The 22,705-nt window shown below is 40.8% G+C and overlaps 2 protein-coding genes across 4 annotated transcripts; both read left to right on the top strand.

Annotated features, from left to right (window-relative positions):
• The first annotated feature begins 10 nt into the window (after window positions 1-10).
• Window positions 11-13,737, top strand: mki67 (marker of proliferation Ki-67). Of its 3 annotated transcripts, none has more exons than XM_020651405.3 (18): window positions 11-167; window positions 926-1,028; window positions 1,445-1,526; window positions 1,765-1,880; window positions 2,258-2,327; window positions 2,452-2,527; window positions 2,867-3,517; window positions 3,623-3,855; window positions 3,945-4,338; window positions 4,598-4,716; window positions 5,023-5,200; window positions 5,297-5,440; window positions 5,885-6,843; window positions 7,326-7,371; window positions 8,090-8,170; window positions 8,478-9,401; window positions 10,902-12,167; window positions 13,003-13,737. In XM_020651405.3, the coding sequence occupies exons 2-18, from the start codon at window positions 940-942 to the stop codon at window positions 13,461-13,463; spliced, it is 5,889 nt and encodes a 1,962-aa protein (XP_020507061.1). In that variant the 5' UTR covers window positions 11-167; window positions 926-939; the 3' UTR covers window positions 13,464-13,737. The 3 variants fall into 3 exon arrangements, with proteins under 3 accessions (XP_020507061.1, XP_020507060.1, XP_065805762.1); XM_020651404.3 differs by having other exon boundaries at window positions 10,899-12,167; XM_065949690.1 differs by lacking the exons at window positions 926-1,028; window positions 1,445-1,526; window positions 1,765-1,880 and having other exon boundaries at window positions 12-167; window positions 10,899-12,167.
• An 892-nt stretch (window positions 13,738-14,629) lies between these two features.
• On the top strand, window positions 14,630-21,777 carry tut1 (terminal uridylyl transferase 1, U6 snRNA-specific). Its single transcript, XM_020651391.3, has 10 exons — window positions 14,630-14,814; window positions 15,594-15,784; window positions 15,929-16,129; window positions 16,824-16,938; window positions 17,042-17,169; window positions 17,339-17,565; window positions 17,680-17,789; window positions 19,629-19,751; window positions 20,049-20,141; window positions 20,280-21,777. Exons 1-10 carry the CDS (start codon window positions 14,739-14,741, stop codon window positions 21,395-21,397), a joined length of 2,382 nt encoding a protein of 793 aa, XP_020507047.1. The 5' UTR covers window positions 14,630-14,738; the 3' UTR covers window positions 21,398-21,777.
• Window positions 21,778-22,705: the final 928 nt, after the last annotated feature.

The following is a 22,705-nucleotide window of genomic DNA, read 5'->3' as shown; positions in this document are numbered from 1 at the left end:
TTAAACTAGCTTCCGTTAGCTGTTCGTCAGGGTACGTTGTGGTGTAAGGTAAGATGTCGAGTTTATTCTTAGTCTGATTAAATACTACAGTGAACCCCCTCTTCGCCACATCACGGTTGATGTTTATGGATTACCAGAAGTTGACTTTTCTCTAAACGGATTTACAGGTAATGCAAACGTTACGACGCTTACAAATGATGTTCAGTTTGTGGTTCAGTTTTGTCCTCACATGTTAAAACTAGACTGTGAAAACATATTTAACATGCTACGACGAAAAACCTATCTTGTGTCGTTTTTTATCGAAGCAGAGCTGTTAAAGTGGTTTAAACTAGTGTTTGCTAACAGTATATAGTTACTATCGTGTTGACACTACACGTGGTGTACACAGACGACGACCTCCTCATATAAACTGTAACGATTATTTCACGGTAACTTGAACGTTACCCAATGTGAATCTATCTGTTAGTTTTGGAACATAAACTTTCCACAAGCTAACATCATTTAACTAAAAGTTTAAATGAAGGTCATGTGGCTGAGCTTAGAAACTAACTGCTTTTCTAATGTATTGATTATTTCTAAATTATTATTATTATTATTTTTACCGTTGGTCAATCCTTCATTGATTTAACATCTTTGACCTAAGTTTGCCCCTTGTTGTTAAATGTCTGTTTTTGATAACTCTGCACAATCTTCTTTTTAAACATTGCTGTACATATATAAACAACACAACTTCAGAAGGTCAACACTTTTTTTATTTTTTATATTCAGGGCTAATTACAGATTTTTGATAATTTGTAACAAATGTTTCATGTCATGTACGTTTTGTAACCTGCTACTGGATGCTTTGATTTTCCCTCTGGATCAATAAAGTATCTATCTATCTTTGTCAAGTTTTGACACCTTTTTTTTTTTGCTTATGTTTCAGGTAACGTTACGAAAATGCCATTACATGGGAAAATAGTCGTGATAAAGAGGAGTGGAGGAGATGGGACCGAGTTCCCTCTAACTGCAACATGCTTATTTGGAAGGTGTGAGCATTAAAATGTTGTTATTCTTTTGGACCATCATTTATTGTTATGTCACTTTATATGAAATTACTTCATCCCCCAATAAATAATTAGTTATTCTGTGTTTACCGCAGTAAACACAAGAACATGTTTTAAAAAGGGTTTACTATGTCTAGGTACATTTTTCTTAAAGCTACCCATGTTGGATTTGAGGCGGACCTTGTCCTGCTGACGTCACAGTCCAAAGTGCATGTCTGCTCCTGTACTTGCATCAAGCACTTTTTTACTGTATATTCAAACCTCTAATTCACAAGTTCACTTTTCTTGTTCACCATCAAATGTTAAACCCAATGCTAATAAACATGTTTCATTTGCATGTTAACCTTGTGATCAGCATGTCTTTATATTGACACGTTTGTTTCTTTGTAATCTCACAGGAAGCCTGACTGTGACATTCGTATTCAGCTTCCTCAAGTCTCCAAGGAGCATTGCAGGATTGACTTGAATGAAAATAAAGAGGTAACATACCTGTGATCTTCCAAGGATAAATGTAGAAAATAACTGTCTTCATACTGGTTTATACATTTATTTAAATACTTTTTTGCATCTTAGTTTTTTAGATGCAAAAATCCCACTACTAATGTCATTGTTGAAAATCACAACTTGGATGAATGTAGATGCCTAGCTGATGCTCACATTCTGTATTGAGCTACTCATTTTCAGTTTTTTGAGGTTAACCTCTTTTTGTCTTTCACAGATAATTTTGACTAATCTGAGCTCAGTGAATCCAACTCGTGTCAACGGGGAGGCTTTGCAGCAATCAGAGCGTTTGAAACATGGAGATGTCATAACTATAATTGACCGTTCTTTCAGGTGAGAATGAAGAGAAATATTTCATCAGAATCTCCAGTTGTTGTTTTGTTGTACCAGCAATTGATCTTAAATACCATTAGGACGACTCTGAAGAGCAATATCACTTTAATTATTTTTCTTAGTATCGACCAACATGATGCAAGGTTCAAATGTGTAGTGCAGTGTAATACTCTCTGCTCGATTATTCAGTTACTCACTAAAAATATGAATCTCCTGTTGCCTGTTGTATCTGAACAGATCATCTACAAATACAAAGTACAGACAGGATGTGTTTAAATTAGTGACTAGTGGATACAGTCAACTTGAAATTGCAAAATCTCATCATGCATGCTACCATTACATGGGACAGATGTAACGTATGTCTTTTGTCACTTCAGGTTTGAGTACCCTCCAGCACCCACACCAAAGAAGAGGTCCTCTGTAGGGGGCAAAACTGACACCTTAAAAGTAAATTACGAATTTATCTTTTAATTGTCGGAATCTGTAGTCTACCAAACATCTTGTGTTTGCTTACACTCCTGCTGAATTTCAGTGTTGCATAAATGTGCTGATTGAAGTGTCCTTTGCTCAGGTTCTTCAAGATCAGCAAGTGGGAGACTCTGTCCCCTCTGAAACAGGAGAGAAGAGGATCTCTCAAGTGTCCACAGGTGAGACCATGTGATGTCGATATTCCTAACTGTTTGTCTCTGAAAACGATGCAGCCAGTTATTCTGTGGAATCATACAATAAAAAATCCTATTGCAGATCATTAAATGGTTGAGTTGGATTCAAAAGTACGAGTCAACACCATGTCCAACTTGATGTCCAAATGATTACAGGTCATTGTAATATTGAACTAACATTTTTCTCAAGTCACTGTCTCTCAACCACTCTGCTCACTTGATTACAATCCCAACACTTCAGTCTAACACTAAGAACAGTTAAAAACAACAACAAAAAAATACAACTGTTTTAATGTGAAGTTAATTTGTTCCCTTGATTTTAAGACCCTCACCTAAAAGATGGAACTAACCACGACAACATCCAGCGATCCTTGGAGAAAACTGTGGAGATGGAGACCAAGGAGGAGGGAAGCCAGCTGCAAAGCAAAACCGCCTCCCCCTTCAACGACCTGTATCAGATGATCAAAAAATCTCTGGATGTCAAGACCCCTCGGAAATCATCCGCCAGTCTGCTTCAAACACCAACCTCGAGGTTTTGCACTCCAAAGCCTACTCCTGCCAGGAAAAGTGGTGGAAAACCTGCTTTCTCCACCGAAGACAAGATCACTCCTAAAAAGGATGAAGCTGAAGTCAAGATGGAGACTGAAAAAAGAAGCATTGAGACCCCGAAGTCTGTTAAGAAGCAACGGCGGTCCTCCCAGACTGCACCAGGAGCTGAACCTGTAAATTCTGCCAACTCTGAAACACCTTCACCTCAGAAGAGAATCCGTACACCTCCCCAGAGGTTTACCGCGGGTGAAGTTGTTGAACAAATCTGCGCTGGTTCTCCCAAGTCCCCCACAAGAAGGAAGAGCAAGGAGGCAACACCAGTCAAACCAGCAGGGATAGAAGAAGAAGCAAAGCAAGAGGCGACTTCTCCCAAAGCAGAAGAAAAAAGAAGGGCATCGCCAAGAAACTCTGGGAAAGTTGAAAAGGGTAATACATTTGATCTTGTCTTAAAATTGAGGAGTATTTGTTAAAACAGGTTTTATATATATTAATATTACTGATGTATAATCATTTTCTCAATTTACATTTTAGATAAAGAGATGTCCAAGAAACGCAAAAGTGGAGAACTTGGCAGTGACTTGCCAAAGTCCCAAATGAAGAAGAAAAGGGTTTCCTTTGGAGGTCAATTGAGTCCGGAGTTATTCGACAAACGACTTCCTCCTGACTCTCCATTACGCAAAGGAGCCGCTCCTCGAAGAAGCTTGTCTCTATTAAAGCCTAAATTGTCGCTCCTTAGAAGAGCATCAGTTATTGGATTACTAAAGGTAAGACGTCACACTACGTGAGTCAATGTCCTTGTCTGATTATTATTATATCTCTTGCTCATCGTGTTGCTTGTTTTTTTTATTTTTAGGAACAAGAAAGTCCTGGAAAAAAGAAGACTCCTTCACCCAAGAGGGCCTCAAGTGCCAAGAGCACATCTCCTAAAACTCCTACGCCTACAAAGAAGTCTCCCAAATCAAAGTCCCCATCTCCCAAGGCAGCAACGCCTGCAACAAAGTCTCCAAAATCCAAGTCTCCGTCTACCAACATAATGGAAACTCCAAAGAGCACCAGACTGACCCCTGCAGTGCAGGGGCGCTTCTCTGTGTCACGCGTCGGCACACCTTCTCCACGAGCAGAAGAAGCTGTTACTCCTAAACTACCAGGGGGGAGGAAGAGTATTGTGCGTATGACACCGAAGGTGACGAAGAGTGCTGTAAAAGTAATGGTCAGAAGAAGCGGCATTTCACGGGCATCTATGAAGGGTATGTTGACTCTGACATCTCCTTTACATTCCAAACTATTTCGAAGTTAGTCTTCATAGCTTACAAGCAATGCTTACTGCCTTTCAGCTATTTAATCTACTTTTCAGCCTTATGATATCAGGCATAACTTTCTATATCAGCTACAAATAACTTGCATTATAAACTTTGAAATTGTGAAATGATTGTTCCGTTGACCGGTAAAAGAATTTCTAGAAACAATTACAAATTTTACTCAAATTTTCTCTTCTTTTTTTTCCAGCCAAAAACTCCTGGGCTGACATGGTGAAATTTGGACAACCTAAGACTCAGCTGGCAGCTCCCGTCACAAAAGCAGTCATCAGGAAAACAAAGAAGAAGGCAGCTGTGCCCAAACCACAGGTAAAGTGAGACACAATACAAGTCAAATATTATACCTTTAAATGCAGCCTGTAACTGTTGGAGTAGATGTTGCACTTAAGTACCAGTCTCTAAAAGCAAAGCTTTTCTTTGACCAGACCATCACTGTCCCTCCCCTTCCCTCCTCCACAACCTCAGTGTTCAGTCCATGTGCAGAAGTTTATTTGGTTTTTAACTCCGCCTTTATGCCTCTACATACATTTTCCCTGAGTGTCTACTCTAGTTATAAGATGTATATAAGTAAACAGAAAAAAGTAAAACTACATGATGTCTTTGTTGAACTTACAGACCCCTGCAAGAGCAATCCCTGGCCACTTCAGCACTGGCCACGCTTGTTCCCCTGTTACCATTGTGGTTAGCAGAGCCCAGAAACAGAAGTTGGTACAACCAACTGGTGCTGCACCACGCCTGGTCACCAACATCGCTCTCCTGAAAAAGAACATGAAAATGGACGAGGACTTGACCGGTAATTCAATCGTTTACATTCTAAAAAATAGCAACATGAGTGTTGGTAACATACTTTTGACATCACCGTTAACAGATGCATGCGTTTTGTATTCAGGGGTTTCCGAGATGTTTAAAACTCCTGCAAATGAAAGGAAGACGAGGTCTGTTATTGATGAAAGCAGCACCATGAAGACACCAATGGCAGGTCTGGAAACGCCTTTGGTTGAACCATCTGTGCTCAACACCCCGGAAGAGACAGGTAAACGTTGTCAACCCCTAAGCATACACGCTAAATCTAACATGTTGTTTTTAGACCAAAGAGTGGGGATGTAAGAATAATTTAATAACGCATTTCAAATCAATTAGACAAAATATTTTGCAATACTCTTACTTTCCTGTTTTTTTATCAGTACCACCAACTGCACAACCTCAAAATTAAAAATGGGTCACTGAAAATATAAAGGGGAAAAGGTTAGCTATTTTTATTTTTAGATAATTTGAATAAAATAATGTTTTCATTGACATCACTCGTATTTCTATATTTAAAAAAAAAATAAAGATTATGATAAAACTGTGTCATGAATCCAGCACAGTGGTAGTATTTAATCATACGTTTGGTCTACAGTTCTATCCTAATAAAGAGTCGGTCAAATGTAGCTTGTTGTGTTATTAAATGAGTATAAACGTATGACTTGTTTTACAGGAGAAATGATGGTATCTCCACTCAGTGTTTCCGTCAAAGACAGACAGTACAACAGTGAGGCAGTCCAGCGCTTCCTGGTTGGAGATCAAGAATCGAGCTTTGTTTCAGACGTTCCTGCCTCAGAGACTTCCTCTGAGGATCCCGTTGAACAGCAGTGCACAGATGTAAAGACCGCCTCCGTATCGACTCCTAAACAGAAGCCCGAATTACCAGACTGTCTTACTGGAGTGAAGAGAGTTATGAAGACGCCAAAACAGAAGGCAGAACCTGTAGAAGACCTTAGAGGGAGACTTCTGAAAACTCCCAAACAGAAGCTGGAACAGCAAGAGTGTCTCACTGGAGTGAAGAGGATCATGAGGACCCCGAAACAGAAAGCAGAGCCCATTGAGGACCTGAGAGGGAAAATTCTGAAAACTCCAAAGCAGAAACCTGAGCAACAAGAGTGCCTCAGCGGAGTGAAGAGAATCATGCAGACCCCACAACAGGAGGTGGCACCTCTTGAAGACATCAAGATACAACTTCTGGAGACTCCCAAACAGCAGCCCGAACAGCTTCAGTGTATGACTGAAGTTAAAGACATCATGCAGACCCCACAACAGGAGGTGGAACCTCTTGGAGATGTTAAAGGAAAACTTTTGGAGACTCCCAAAGCTCCAGAGGCCAGGGATGCTGGTATGGAGACACCAGTACACATGCAAGAATCTGAGGCTGTCTCTGAAGTGTCAGAAATGAAAACTCCAAACACGAAGAGCTGCCCACCAGTCTGTCTCACTGGTATTAAGAGAATCATGAAGACGCCCAAGGAGAAGAGTGTACCTGTGGAGGACAACTTTGGTATCCAAACACTCATGAAAACACCCAGACTGAGGGGCAACACACAAGTGGAAGACTTTGAGGGACTTCAGGAGCACATGGAGGAGCCAACGATTCAACCCACTGGACAACAGGAGACAGAGGAGGTAATAATGGAGAGCACTATGATTATTATTTTACTTGTTTTTACTGGAAGAATTAGTTTAGTTTTTAAGATTTTGGAAAGAATTTGGCAGCTAAGTGTCACCAGTGTTGGAAACAAATGGGGACCAGGCCAGACTGAAAAAACTGGACTGTAAATAAAAATACATTTCTTGCATGGAAGGACCTAATTTTACTCTATAGCAAACTTTATTTTTTCACATTCAAATTAAATAAGTATGTACAGCTGAGCACGCTGCAGTTAGACCTATCACTGCTATAATTCTAGTATTAACGTTTGTCCTCTCTTTCTTGATCAACCATCTTTCCTTCTGGCTTTGCATTGTCTGATCAGCCAGAGACTAATAATATAACATTTCATTTTCCCTAACCTTTTACAGAACATAAGTTTCATCTGCATGGTTTACTTTCTTCTCTGAAAAAAAGTTGTCATCTAAATTGTCTTTTGTCTTTTTCTAATATACAGATTGAAGCCCAAAAAGACTCTGACTGTGATGTAGAAGATGCAAAAGGTTAGTGGAAATTAAGGTTCAAAAGTATTATACAATTTTAAAGGAGCAATATGCAACTCGACACGTAGCATTTAAGATGAGTACTGCAGTCCAAATTCAAAAACAGGGCTGTCTCCACCGCCCCCTCATCGCTAGAATCGATGTGCACACGGATTACCATTTCGTAGACACTGAAGCTTCAGTATTTAGCCAGCTCTGCATCACTTTTGAAACCTTTCTGCGTTATAACCACTCTCCATCTTTAAAAGCATCTCCAATATTTTACCTAATTTTACCACATTTTTGCTTATTAGAAACATCAAAAGGCTTTTTAGGTCTGGTAGAATCAGTTGTATCTGAACCAGTTGGCTTGCCTGCTTCCATTGCTGCTGGTTTGCCAAGATAACTGGTCTCATATCTAGCAAACCGAAAGGCATCCCCAAACCAAGAAGCATCAAAAACGGCCATGTGGTGGTGACTTAAACTCTCTGGCCAAAACAAATACATTCAAGACCAGAATCCAAACTTAGCCGGAGATCATACTGGCTGCTGCTTTTTTGTCAGAGAAGCCATCTACTGAATTAAATCATAAAATGACCCTACTTTATCATCAGACATTAAGGAAACATGCTAACATATTGCTCCTTTAATTTAATTTAAGATGGATAATAATAAGATGACTTATGTAAGCTGCACAACAATCATGAGCTGATTTTGGTCTTCTTTCCCTCTCTAACAGAACTGGACTTTGCTCTGGAGGAGCCACAAGACAATGTGCCATCTGTGACTGATGATGTTCCCCAAGTTGATCTGGAAGAAGGTATGTTCTTTATGTTTTAATGCTGAAGTTACAAACACTTTAAATTATTAAGGTACAGCATAGGATATGATATAGGAACGGGAATTCTGCATATCAACTTCTTTAAACTCAAAACTTTTCATTTGTTGTCTGTTAGAAGCTCAAAGGTTTAGGTATATGTCTGTTATCTTTATGACCAAGTTTTATACCTGAACACAAATAACTTACTTCAGAACTCACTTGAAGAATTTTGGCTTTTTTTCCCCTCTGGTGTATGATCCTTGTATAAACCCTTCATTATATATATACTGTTTTCGTTTCCTTTTAGAAGTAGATGTAAAAGAAGCTTTCACTGAAGACCACTTTGAGGAGGTGCCAAGAGATGATCATGAGAAAATATCAGAGGCCATAGAAACTGTGTGTCAAGAAGCTGCTGATGAGATCAAGCTCGAGGAGCAGGATGCAGTCGATGAGAATTTGTCTAAAGAACAACCCCAACTGGAGACAGCAACTGGCAATGTCATGGAAACAGAAACATCAGAAACCGATCCTAAACCCCAAACACCTGTAACAGAGATTGTACCCCAGGTGACCGAAGCAAATTTGACTGTCACAGAAATAGAACCAACCGCCTCAGATCCTGAAGCCCCAACACCTGTCACCGAGACCTTACCAGAGGTGGAGGAAGCAACTTCCAACATCACAGAAATGGAAACAGCCACCTCAGATCCGGACCTTGGGAACAAATCTGTTAGAGGCAGAAAGGCCAAAACAGTGGAAACCAAAGCAGCTGAGGAAAATCAAGAGACAGCAGAACAACCTGAAGAGCTTGCTGTTCCCGCTCCAGTCAGAGGAAGAAGAGGGAAGAAAACTGAAGCTACTGCAGCCCCTGCTGTTAGACAGACAACAAGAGGCAGAAACACAAAGACCACTGAGAGCAAGGATGTTGAGCCCGCGGCAGAGATCAGCGAGTCTCTGCCTTCTGAAGTCGCTGTTAAGCCTAAAAGAAGAAATGCCAAAAAGGCTCCTGAAGATAAAGCTGAAACTGTTGATGAATCTTCCACCATAACTATGCCAGAACCAGAGAGCCAACTGAGTCTCCCAGCAGAGGTTGACCAGGAAGTAAATGTCACTGAAGCTCCTGTGGAGGAGGCTGTGATGAAGCCCAGACGTGGGAGAAGAGCTAAACAACCTGAAGAAGCAGCTCCACAGCAGAAAGATGTTGAAGTTCCCACAGCTGATGTAGCAAATGGTATGTAACATAAATGTTCAATTAAACTAAAACACATCTGCTGAGTGACTAAATCACATGTAAAAATTAGGGAATTACAACAGCTATTCATACACAATCCGGTGTAAAAATAAAGACAAAATGCTGAGACATAAGCTCTTGACTGCAAGTGCAGTTAAAAACTCACCCCACTGATTGTTCTGCATGTAACTGCATTGATGCAAGAAACATGCTGGCATATATATCAAAGCGGAACAAGGCACATCAACTTTTCAGACCATATCAACTATCTAACTCAGTGGTTCGCAAACTTTTTAGACTGCATACCACCTCAGAAAATATTTGGCTCTCCAAGTACCACCATTATGGTAGACGTTAAAATACACTGTAGGCCTATTTCTACACACATTTTACGCAGGAGGCAAATTAATTCATAAAAAGAATATTATTTATTGACTGTTGGCAGCCACACTGTAGGACTGCTAAGGGCTAGCGCTAGAACTGGCACTTAAACTCCACACAGTGCAGAACAATAAAAATGACAACTTTATACCATCAACCTGTTTGAGAATATTTAGTCTCCAGTGTTTCCCACACAAAGATGATACCTGGGCCCAAGTATATTTCTGGCCTGTTCTTATTTAATTTTTCATTTATTCATAAAATTGCTGCGTGCGAGAGAGAGAGAGAGAGAGAGAGTGCAAGCTCCGTGCAACCAGAGCCTCTGTATCATAAGGCTCTGCATTCAACATAGCAAAACTCTCTTTTAAAAAAATCCTTCTCGACTCCTGTGCATAGTTAAGACACAGCAAAATAGAGCAGAATCACATCAGCTTCAGAGCAAGAGAGAGGGTGAGCGACTGTCCGTACACTCTTGTAAATGCATCACAACGGAAGCATCTCCTGGCTCTGTTTTAAAAATGTTAGGCTACAGCTGCTTGCCATCGATTCTGTGCTGAATTCCAATAAATAACAGAATATCTGTTAATGTATTTTGTAAGCATTTTATGCTGAAGGTTTTTTTTTAAATATTGCGGAGATTCCTTTGCGCACCACCACGGGGAGTCCATGTACCATAGTTTGAGAACCACTGATCTAACGACTTCCCTCCCCCATCATGTCATAATCCTGTATTTAAAGAAAATGGTGATACACTGTTAGAAATTGTATACCCTGTGGAGTCGACTGCCAGTTTGATTGCAAAGTGAAAGCAGAGGTGGGTAGCATGGCGACTAGGCAAATTGGTGGCAGGCTGTTGGTTTATACTAATAAACTTTACCTTACGGAGCCTGGTAGCTAGCAAGATTGCGAACTCAATATGTTGAAAACAGATGGTACTAAAAAGAGCTACACAGAAGCTGCACATTGTGAAAGACAGATGAAACCTTGTTTGTGTGTGTACTGGTGAAACTTGTGTTCTAGATTATAAAGTACTTTATTTAACTAATCAGATATTCAGTAGTTGAATGTCAATGTGCATTAATTCCATTTTCCCCATTTGTTTCCCTTAAATTTAAGAAGCAGATACCAGTGAAGTCTGCAGTGAGATGCCTGAGGTGGTGCCAAGCAAAAGTGCTGAAAATGAATCCACAATTCTCGTTGAAGCTGCTCCAGAGGCTCCTGTTTCTGAGAGTTTACCCGTAGTGGAGGCAGAAACTGATGCAGCTACCGTTCAGAAGAAGCCTGTTCGAGGCCGAAGGGCAAAAACAGTGGAATCCAAAGTTGAGGAAAAACAAGAAGCAGAAACAGAACACCAAGAAGAGCCTGCTGTCCCTGCTCCAGTCAGAGGAAGAAGAGGGAAGAAAACTGAAACTGCTGCACCAGCTGCTGTTAAGCAAAAAACAAGAGGCAGAAACACAAAATCTCAGGAAAGCACCTCTGATGAGCAACCTGAAGTGATGCCAGAGAACACTGTGGAATCAACCCAGATAAGCAAGGATTCCTCTGAAGTGTTGACTGAGCAGACTTCTCAAATTAATACCCATCAAGAGGATAAAGATTCTGAACCCCCTGCAGAGGAAGCTGCTGTTAAACCAGTCAGAGGGAGGAAAACTAAACAAACTCCTGTTGAGCAACAAGGGCCAGAGAAACACGAAGTATCTAATGATGAGGAGCCAACAGCAGAGGCTGAACCTCAAAAGTCCATTCCTAGTGTTGTAAAACCCAAAAGAGGGAGGAAGACCAAAGCAGATACAGTTGAACAAAATGAGGAGGCAGAAGAATCAGTCGTCACTGTGGAGACCAAACAGCCAGCTCAACCTGCAGCCCGGGCTAAGAGGGGAAGAAACACCAAGAAGGAAGAAGAAAAGCAAGAGAGCATTGAGACTTCTGAGTCCACAGAGCCCGCTAAAAAAGTTAGAAGAACCAGGAAGGCAGAGCAACATCATGAAGAAGTTGAAACAGCTGTACCAGATGAAGCTCCACTTGTTGAGGAAGAAGTGACGATGCAGGAACAGGAAACAGTTGCTACAAAACCCAAGAGAGGAGGGCGCAAAACCACACAAGATACAAAGAGTGACTCAACCGAGGTCCCTGCTGTCAGCACAACAGACAAACCTAAACGGGGCAGGAGAGTGAAACAAGTATCTGAAGAGGCTGTAGTTGCTGCTGTAGCAGAGGAGGAGGTCGATGCTGAGCCAGAAGCCCAGGCCGATAAACCAAGCCGGGGAAGGCAAACCAAAACTTCAGTGAAAAAAGAGGTTTCAAAAGCCGTTCCACCAAAGAGAGCCAGACGAGGTGCAGCTGCCCCCCTTGAGGAGACCAACACTATGACATCCAGCTTGACAGGTGAGCACCTGACACAGGCATTACAGCACACTCCAGTCGTCTCCTTTAACTCTTAATGTTAAGAAAACAGTTTGCCTGTGCCTTTCATTAGTAATAGGTATGTAAATGATGTATTCGAAGCAATGAATGAAGTCAAGTGCCTGTTATTACCCTGGATAGTCAGGTTAAGTGCATTTGTAAGAGGGTCAACTAGGACGGACTAGTCATGTCAAACTGCAAAACTATACATGCAATGATTTTTGCACATTTTCATATTGCATCATGTCATAGTCACAAGATTCTAGAAACAAGTTTTTTTTTTTTAATGTCTAAGTAATCATGTATGGCCGCTGTTTTCTGAATAAACCATTAGGCGTCTGAGCTCTCATTTGGCAATCTCAGGAGCATCTATCAGTGGTGATTGTCTTATTCCAATTAGTCAGTCTGCTTTCTCTGCATAGGGGTCAAAACTTTGGAACTCTACCTACCAGCTTAAAACAGGAGACCAACAGTCTGTACAGCACATTTAACAGAGACTCAATGGCTCCAATCCTAACAGTGGTCACATGAATAGCTTACAACTGATTTATTGTCTGATGATGTTGCCTTTGTTTTATTGCTTGTATGTAATTCTGAATGTATTGCTTCGCTGTTCTTATTGTCTTATTATTGTACATTTTATTATTTCTGTCTTCTCATTATGACTACTTTTATTTCACTCAAAAGCCTTGTGTGTAACAAGTGATTTTAAAAAAGCATGTGTGCTAAAACACTCGGAACAATGCATCTGATCCGTCCAATGTGACTGTGATATCTTTGTCAAATCTATCTAACATAAAATCCCCTCTGGTTTCAGAGTGTGCAGCTATTTCAGTGGAGCCAACCAAAAGGGGGAGACGAGCAGCAAAGCCCACAGATGATTCCAAGGTGACCTTGGAGCAGGCACCTCCTGAGGAAGAATTGAGTAGCGCTGTTGTAGAAGAGCCCAAAGGCTCCAAAAGATCTGTGAAGTGGAAACCAGACTTGGAGGTCATTGAGATAACAAAAGTAACACCTATTAAAGCAGTGCGGGGTAGGAAACCAAAACTCGCTGACCAAGTTGAGGCAGGAAAGAAAAATATGTCAAAAGATGCCAACAGTGCTGAAGAGAAGGATCTCTCAGATGCAGCAGTCGAAGCTCAGCCCGCCAAGAGAGCCAGACGAGGGGCGAAGGTCGTCAACGTAACCTCGGATGAAGCGGAGTCCACAAGCAAGGAGGAGAGTGTTGAAGCTAAGACTCAGACAAAAACCCGCAGAGGAAGATCAGCAAAGAAATAAAAAGCCTTTGTTTATAGTCTTAATCTTAATGACTTTTTTTTTCCATTTTAACATCTTTTTGTACTTGTGAGGTTTTACATTGTGTGGCATTTTATTGAGTAGATTCATAGGCTAAAGATTAAGCACTGCTTTTTTTCTTCTTTTTTTTCATTACCCAGGGAATCTTGTTTTAAACATTTATGTTGTGACAAGTTGTATGTTTTCGTTTCTTCAATGCGTTACAGATATGTTTATGGTTAAAAAATGGTTATTAAATTTTTTGTACTATGGAAAACGTTGTCTGACTTTTTTTTTTTTTTACTGTTCAAAAATTATCTTGTTTTCTGTGCAGCCTTTGTGGGAAATACCCAGCCCTAGTTCACAGCAAGTTAAACACCATTTACTATTAGAAGTAGGCAAATTATTTAGGCAGGCAAGTGTATACATGGAAAATGGTTTCTGAGACTAAGTCTTGAGGTTAGGCGTTAAAGCTCTATCTGCACAGAAACAAACAAACTCATGAACACGTGAAGATTCCAGTCAGCTAGCATTACATAATGGTCGGTTTCACATTAAGCACTAAGACATTTTTATCTTTCGAGAAAGTGTTTTTATTTGACACCTCACAATTAAGACGTTAATTTCATTGTGGGGGAGGTTTGGAAAAACCTGGGTTACATTATATTGTTGAGGAGAACAATGGTACCAGGGACAAATGAGTTTTGAAGTCTGTTAGTCCTGCATCTAAGCACTATATCTGCGACCAGATGGCAGCAGCTTGTACTCGGTGTGAAGGGGGTGGTGCAGTCCCTAAGGATAGCCTGTGCTCTTTCTGTTGCTCTGACTCTGTATAAGAGGGAGAGATCATCAAAACTAGAGCCAGCAATTTTACTGCACATTCTCACGGTTTGCTCGACCCAAACCAACAAATAAAAGAGAAGGTTAAAACAGGAATAAAACATTCTCATAAAAACACGATCAACATTAAAATTCCTCAGTTTTCGATAAAATTAAAACTAATTAAAGCGCTGTAGATATGACCACATAATAAGGGATACATGTGTTTGACTAAATAGTATCAGGCCAGATAAACGTCCCCACTATTTTCGACCTTTATCGATAAAATAAAATTGGTTCCAACGGAACGTTTAGATAGTCGGACAACCCGGACACATTTTCGAGTCGTACCAGAAACTAACGCAAGCTGGACGTTGGAGGGAGATTTGAGGGGCGCGTGTGAAACCGACGACTTTGCAGTTTGATTAATATTTTTTGATTAAATTGACCTCTGGCATCATGGAAACAGACAAAGACATAAAGTGTAAACCGAGAGGTTTCCATTGCACTTTGTGTAACGTCCACATACCAAACAGTGAGTATCGATAGCTAACAGTTAGCTGCACGTCAGGCATGTACACTTCATGTACCCCTTGTATGCAGGGGTGCAGCAGTGATTTTAAAAGTGTGGGTGTTGTAATGTTAGTATATTACCACCCTCTAGCAAATCAACACATTCTGTTTCAATTAATGTCCAATAACTAATGTTAGCTGACACATCATACAACAAGACAAAGTTACAAAAGATAATTAGACACTAACTTTATGAACATCCATTGTGAGTAACCCAGTTAGCTCTAAAAACCAGATTCAAAACTGCTCTTTATGATGCTTTTACTTTGCTTTTCGTATTGCCTTATGCCTCAGTCTCTTTATTTCCGGTCTTCAAATATAATGTGCTTTTATTTTGAAAAACTGCATAAGGGACGTCCGCTACATCGTAAAGTTACAGGAGTCAATAAATACAGCTAAAAGAACAACCAAGAGGAGAAAATGGCCAATATTTTAGAAACAACATGGGTACATCTAAATAAATTGTTTGTTTGTTTTTAGAGCTGAGCTGAGCAGTCAGTGGGCAGACAATGTAAATAATTTGAAACATGATATGAAACGTGAACAGTTAGAAAGAAGCTTTCTGACTATTGTTGCATTCATCTTTGCAAAATGGAGAATTTCTGTTACACTAACAGTTTCCCCCATAATAAGTATTTGTATCAGTATCAACATAGAAACACTCCATACCGTGTGTTTTACTCAATGGCATTCCTTCATTTGAGTTTTTCTAATGCAAAGATGTTCATGTTTTTACTGCAGTGCCAAGCTTGGATCAACATCTTAAAGGAAAGAGACACAATATGATTAGCAGTGCGCGAAGTACAAGGAAGACTCAGGGGGAGTGCAGTGTGTATGTCAGTGGCATCAAGCCTGAAATCTCTCAGACTGACATAGCTGCATACTTTGAGCAGTTTGGGCCACTCTCCGATATCATCATGGATAAAGACAACGTGAGTAAGCCCTCATAACAAGAGTTAAAGAAAATGTCAAAGAGCTCTAATTTAAAGTTGGATCACTACACGGTCTCAGCATATATAATGTGACTTTTTAATTCATTGCAGTCTTGAATGTGATCTGTCCGTCTGCACTCACAGGGTTTTTTTGCCATCGTGCAGTTCAGTGAGGCTAACAGCGTCGAGGCGACTCTGTCCTGTGTTGAGCATCAGTTGAAAGGTTTGAAGCTGCGGGTCAAACCTCGGGAAAAGAAGGATTTCAAGTTGACGCCGGACAAGAAGACAAATGACCCCCAACACATTTTTGACCGTCTAAAACCTAACCTGTGTCAGCAGGCGTCCGTAAGTTCCCTGTTGTCAAGTTAAAGCTATTTTATGCTGAGGAAATGTTTGTAATAATAATAACTTTATTTATATTGCACCTTTTAAAAACACAGGTTTACAAAGTACTTTGACAAACAGCAAAAACAAGAACAAACTAAACCAAACACAGAACAACATAAACAACAGCAAGAACATAACAAATGCAAAATACTAAAAATAAATAATACAATTCAACAGAAAAGAACCCATAGTGCATGATCCACAACAGACATATATAACCCGACCATCACAAGAACCATCACAAGAACCATCATAAGAACAATCACAAGAACCATCACAAGAACCATCATAAGAACCCAGGCAACACAAGAACCATCATAAGAACCCAGGAAACACAAGAACCATCATAAGAACCCAGGCAGAACAGTTTGTTTGTAGGGAAAATACTCATAATTTTAAGGAGTGTTAAAGCCTCAAGGATATGTAGTGGAGCCTTGAGTTTCCGTTTAGTTCCATAATACAATATTGTATATGTTATTGAAATTGTTGTAAAAAGAAGGATACTTTTATCTGATACAAACAGGAAATGTCAAAAACACTGTAAAATCAGTTTGTACTTTGACTTCAGTTTTATTTATTAATTGATAAGCTTATAATGTGTGTTTTCTATGTGACTCTTCATCAAAGAGACTTACATGTTGTCCTCCTCCAGGTGGATGCACAGATGCAGCACGTTGTGCAGCAATTTCAGCTGGGAGAAAATGAAAAGAAGGCTCGAGGCCTGGTGGTACAACTCCTGCAGGAGGTTTTCATAGAGTTCTTTCCAGGTGGCCTTTATAAAAACAAACATTCAAAGAATGAGTTTGTTGAAAATTGTCCAACAGAATGATAATTGTGTTAATATTTTTTATGCTCTGGATTTGTTTGCAGACAGCCAGATTCTGCCATTTGGTTCATCTGTGAATACTTTCGGCATCCACAACTGTGACCTGGACCTGTTGCTGGACATTGAAAACACCAAAGTGTTCCAGGCCCGTGCCAAGTCCACCACAGAACAAGTATAACGTGTTTTTTTAAATTTATTATTAATAAAAAGTAATCGGTGCCTTGTTGTCATCTAAAATGATTCAGATCCACACAACTTAGAACCAATTATCAAGTAGTGTAACATAAAGTGAGGCTACTGTATGAGCTCATCCGTCTCTTGTTGTCCATTTCTTTGTTTAGGCAGGGGAGGGCATGTCAGACGACGGCCACTCCGAGGACTCCATCCTCTCTGATATCGACCTCTCCTCTGCGTCTGCCGCAGAGGTCCTGGATCTTGTGGCTGCGATCCTAAAACGCTGCGTCCCCAGTGTTTACAAAGTCCATGTGGTCAGGAGCGCTCGTCTCCCTGTGGTCAAGTTCCATCACCGCAAGCTGAACCTGCAGGGAGACATCTCGGTCAACAACAGGTGGGTTGAAGGGTTCTTCTTGATTCAGTGCAGCATCAGATGTGGTGATAAACGTTTGTTTTTTCTCGTAAGGTAAACTTATTAAAGCATTGTTTCATGTATGTTGAACTCTAGACTGGCAGTAAGGAACACCTGCTTCCTCCAGCTGTGCACAGGGACGGAGGACAGGCTGAGGCCTCTAATGTACACCATCAGATACTGGGCCAAGCAGAAGTGGCTGGCCGGTAAGATCAAATAACCTGCACCTTACTGAACAGTACATAGGACTAACTGAAACAAACCTTAGTGTGTTGTGTGCATTAAGGCAGTCATTTCATTTGTTGGTCTGCAGAGGTCAGTAGAACTCCACTGTCTGCTTGTAATCATGTCAGGATGTTTCTGCTTTTTGTTGCCTGGTTATGAAAAGATGATGTTCCCAAATACAGATGACACTAGTAGAGCTTTGTTTGGTTGAATCCAGACTGATTGCTAATACAGATTCAAATAAGAGTGCTGTATGCTAAATAGCCCACTAATTAGTTTGTGACCTTTGAACATTAGCCTCCATGCTGCCAGCAAAGCTTTCATTAGAGCACTGAGTGAGTAGAAATACATGATATGATTGGTTTTAAGTAAAGCTGCTCTGCTGTGTTGATCCATATTCAAGATCAAATGTAAAAATGTTTTTACGTATGTGTCAGAGTGGCAAGGTGGAGAAAAAACCCAACACTTATCCTGTTAAAGAATGAAGCTGTCCAATTCAAGTAAATGATCTGATCTTAGACTCTGTTGGCTGTATTCCAGTTTACAATCCATCCCTGGATTCTGTAATTTGTCAAATTAATCTACTACTGCAAGCCATTCTTCCATCACTCAGGCTACAGGACACAATATCCAAAACAGTGCGGAAGTTAACTTTTATCAGTTGGACCATATTTGAACCTTAAGCTTACCAACTCTGAAGTATAAGCAGACTGAACGTAATGCTTTGCCTGACTGATCTAGAGTCAGTTTCCTGGATCATTTGATGGACATTAAAGGCTTTCTATGTGATTTTTTGATCCAGCAGATGTCGCCCTTGAGCACCAGCATGAAACCAAAACAACTTGCGCTGCATTGTTGTGTTAGCATGCTAATGCTAGTGATCTTTATTATGCTCGTATCTTCACACTGCATGTAAATTTACCTGAAATGAGCGTGATCTAGAAACACAGTTAAGCAGTGAGCACAGTATGTTATTCTTCTTTTCTCTAGTCCCTCAATTAAACAACTTTTATACACGAGGGGAGGAGTCAGCCGGCCGTCCTGGCGATGTAAACAAAGTGAAGATAGGACTCTGAAAACTCTGAAAACATCACAGACAGTGGGACTCGGGTGTTACACCCATTGTAGACAGTCATGACTCATAGAGTTATTTTCAGAGGATATACTTGATTTCTATTACATTTAAGTGTGAAAAGTCACATATAAAGCCTTTAACGTCACAGTGATACCATTCAGGTTTCAAATGAGCACTGTGCAATTTTAAAATTGAGTGGAATACACCTGCAACTAGAATAGTTAAAAAAAATAAGGTACTTATAGGGGCATTAGCTGTTTCAGTACATCCTGAATATATTAATAATATAAATACAGCAGTTATTTATAACAATGCTTCACACTGAAAGATTCACCTTAACATCTGTAACACAGCTAGTGTTAATCTATCCACTGGCATTGAACCTTGCTTTAAAGAAAATGAACCTTCAGGTGGCTGAGAGTATAGGGCACGCACCCCATGTATAGAGGCTGTAGTCCTCGAAGTGGACGGCCCGGGTTCGAATCTGACTCGTGGCTCCTCTCTCTCTCTCTCTCTGTCTCTGTCTCTCTCTCTCTCTCTCTCTCTCTCTCTCTCTCTCTCTCTCTCTGCCTCTCTCTCCCCCCCCCCCCCCCTCTCCCTGGTTTCTGACGCTATCCACCGTCCTAAAATGCACCAAAATAAATCTTAAAAGCAACAGACACTCCACTATGTACTTAATAAAGACATTTTGTGTTGTCCTGTCAACTATTAAAAGCTTGTTTGGTTTTTGCGTTGTGATGTGCAGGTAATCCTGGCGGTGCTGGTCCCCGTCTCAATAACTACGCTCTGACACTGCTGGTCATCTTCTACCTGCAAAACTGTGAGCCTGCTGTCCTCCCCACTGTGGACCAGCTCAAAGACATGGCCTGTACGTGCTCCCACACTCACACACCCTCTCACAGTGTGTAGTATCACTTTTTTATTTTGAGAGGTTGGAATTAATTCATCACTGGAAATAATTTAGATGGTGCTTATGATGCAAACGGCAAGTTAGAACTGTTGCAGCAATTTTATAAATGCTATTAATTTATTGAGTGTTTTTTTTTTTAATAGAGACTATAATGTAGCATGTAAACTGAAATGTACGATTTTTTGACTTAGCTTTTTTGCAATGCTTTGCCCTTAGTCTAAGCTTAATTAAGCATTACGTGTTACCTCTCTGCAGGTGAGGAGGAAGAGTGTATGATTGAGGGATGGAACTGCACCTTCCCTAGTCAGCCTATTGCTGTGCCCCCCAGCAAAAACACACAGGACCTCTGTAAGTGACCTCACAGTGATTTCCTGTGACATGACCCTAGCTTCTAAATATGACTTCATCTAAACTGTTCTACAACACAAACCTCTACAGACCTTATTTCCCACTCTTAATCTTCATGTGTTGTTGTTTGTTATCCAGGCTCTCTACTGGCTGGTTTCTTCTCCTTCTATGCTAAGTTTGATTTTGCCAGTAGCATCATATCTGTCAGGGAGGGGCGTGCACTCCCAATCACAGATTTCCTCAGCCAGAATAAAGAGGAGGAGGTGATGCAAGAGGAACAACCCCCCAAGACTCAACATCACAGTCCTAAACTGGGACCCCTAAATCTCTTAGACCCCTTTGAACTCACCCACAACGTGGCTGGAAACCTGAATCAACGCTCCCAGCGCAACTTCCAGAGGGAATGCCAGGAGGCAGACAAGTACTGCCACTGCCTTCAGTACCAGCACAAATCCACCAAGGGCAAGCCCTGGGGTCTGGTGCGTTTATTCACCCCCCATGGGAATGTCCCTCATTCCAAGACGCATCAGCCGACCATCAGCATCCCCTTCAATTCAGTGTCTCTCCCTGAAGAGCTTCGCAGTCAGCTGCACATGGCAGGAGACGGTTTCCAGCTGCTATGGTTTCAGAAGGTTTGCTCTGCGGTGGAGGAAGTCTTTCAAACTGTTCTCAAATGTCACCTCACTCGCACAGACTCTGTGCATGGCGAGGATTCAGCTGTTGTTGGTGCTGCTGAGGAAATGGAAACTTCCACAGCTTCCCTGAACACATCGATAAACAGCTGTGACAGCACAGAGTCATCTGTGAGTACGTCTATGGCCGGTGTCAAGAGGTCGCTGTCCTCTGACAGTGACCCTTCTGTGTCACCTCAAGGCAAAAAACTACGACTGGGGAAGAGGGGCAGGCCTGAGCTCCCCCCCTGGACCTGTGTGTTGAAGCACATAGTGTGGCTCGGCAGGAGGAAGGTGAGATGGGAGCTGAACAAGGACACAGAGACGAGGCCTGAGGGCAGCTGCTTGCAGGTGGAGTCACAGGTCACAGCTCACATCATTGAAAAAGAGCCCGAGCTCAAGGAGGCCCTGGAGTTCAAGATTCAGCCACAGGTGGTGGGCGGGACAGAGAGCACAAAGGCTGTGCTTAAGTTTGAGCCTACAAGTGACAAGACGGGAGTTTTTCAGGACTTCTTTCACTTCCTGGAAGCTTTCTTACCAAAGATGGTAGAGACACTGCTGGAGATACAAACAGGCAGTGCTTAAAGATGGACATATTTTAGATATGTCTCCTTACAAATCCAAATACATTTAGGTTATCTTTGTTTTGTATTAAAATTATTACTATTTGTTTTAAATAACATGAAGTAACATTTTTCTTTAATACCAGGCACTGTATATTTATAAATATAGGCTTTTTCAGTCCATACAGTTTGTAATAATTCATGTGTACTGTATATTTTTGTTTGACTTTGTTTCATATATGTTGTTCCTTTAATAGCCTCCTGATCTGTTTGAGAAGCTGCCTGGGTTTAATACTTTCTGTTAAAAAAATAAAAAAAAGGCTCCACTTTATTGAATCTCTAAATGGAAATTCGGTGGCAGATATGTCATCAGCCAAAGAATAAAAATATTCTTTTACAACACCGCCTGAGCCAGAAGTTATTGTAAGCAAGTCCATGTATGTACATTTATTGAGCCTTTGAATCATAGTTTTGTCTTCTGATCGTGTTGAATCACTTTTCTCAAAAACAATCAGAAGTGGAACATTTTCTCTGGCATGTTGTCGGTGCCTTGTTGAAACTTGTTGCTGCCCCGAAAGGAGCCATTGAGTGGCGCTTTTATTCAGTTGTGTTCTCTCTCATCTGACTGAGACAGATGAGAGTAATTACTGAGGCAGGCAGACTGCTTTATTACAGCAGGACGAGCAGGAGCTGAGGGATGCACTGAGCTCTGTGTGCTGATTAACATCATTCATCTCAGCTTTAATAGGAAAAACAGACGGACAACAGGTTAAGAGGGGCTGTGGAGGACTACGTTTGCATTAATGTAAGGATGCATATTGTAGATATGGGAACTTGTGATTAAGGAGCATTAATGACCTTAAGACTCAATATGTGTCTGGTCCTACATCACAATGTACAATCAGTGTACAGTGTATATCAGGAAAATGGCCAACACAAGACCAAATAAATAAAAAAATAGCCACTGTGGTCAAACTTTTTTTTTTTTAAGCGAAGATACTTTTTAGTTGGCCATTATTCATCGAGCAAACAATGCATTATGACTTAACTTGAGTAGAACAACAGTCAAAAAAAAAGGCTTTCTTATTAAAATATGAAATTCTTCGATGGATATTGTACAACACTCAAGTTCATCAGTGAAGATGTTTTCAAAGTGGGGTCCAGGGAACCCCATGTATTATAGACAGTGTTCTCCATTGATTTATTTGCACTCTAATTCATTCACTTATTCTAATGGGTTCTTTGTTGTCACTGAGATCTTCTGTCTGCCCCCGGTTAAAGATGTGTCAGAGGTCAGAGCAGAATGACAATGTAAGCACCATGCCAGCTT

The sequence above is a fragment of the Labrus bergylta genome, chromosome 21, assembly GCF_963930695.1.
Source record: "Labrus bergylta chromosome 21, fLabBer1.1, whole genome shotgun sequence".
Lineage (NCBI taxonomy): Eukaryota > Metazoa > Chordata > Actinopteri > Labriformes > Labridae > Labrus > Labrus bergylta.
Note: the sequence above shows the minus strand (reverse complement) of the source record. Positions and strands in the feature narration are given on the sequence as shown.

Coding starts and splice junctions, on each gene's coding strand:
- mki67 (XM_020651404.3), top strand. CDS start 940: ATGCCATTACATGGGAAAATAGTCGTGATAAAGAGGAGTGGAGGAGAT. Junction 2,528..2,866: donor GATCTCTCAAGTGTCCACAG/GTGAGACCATGT, acceptor CTTGATTTTAAG/ACCCTCACCTAAAAGATGGA. Junction 3,856..3,944: donor CAGTTATTGGATTACTAAAG/GTAAGACGTCAC, acceptor TTTTATTTTTAG/GAACAAGAAAGTCCTGGAAA.
- tut1 (XM_020651391.3), top strand. CDS start 14,739: ATGGAAACAGACAAAGACATAAAGTGTAAACCGAGAGGTTTCCATTGC. Junction 16,939..17,041: donor TTTCATAGAGTTCTTTCCAG/GTGGCCTTTATA, acceptor ATTTGTTTGCAG/ACAGCCAGATTCTGCCATTT. Junction 17,170..17,338: donor CCAAGTCCACCACAGAACAA/GTATAACGTGTT, acceptor TTCTTTGTTTAG/GCAGGGGAGGGCATGTCAGA.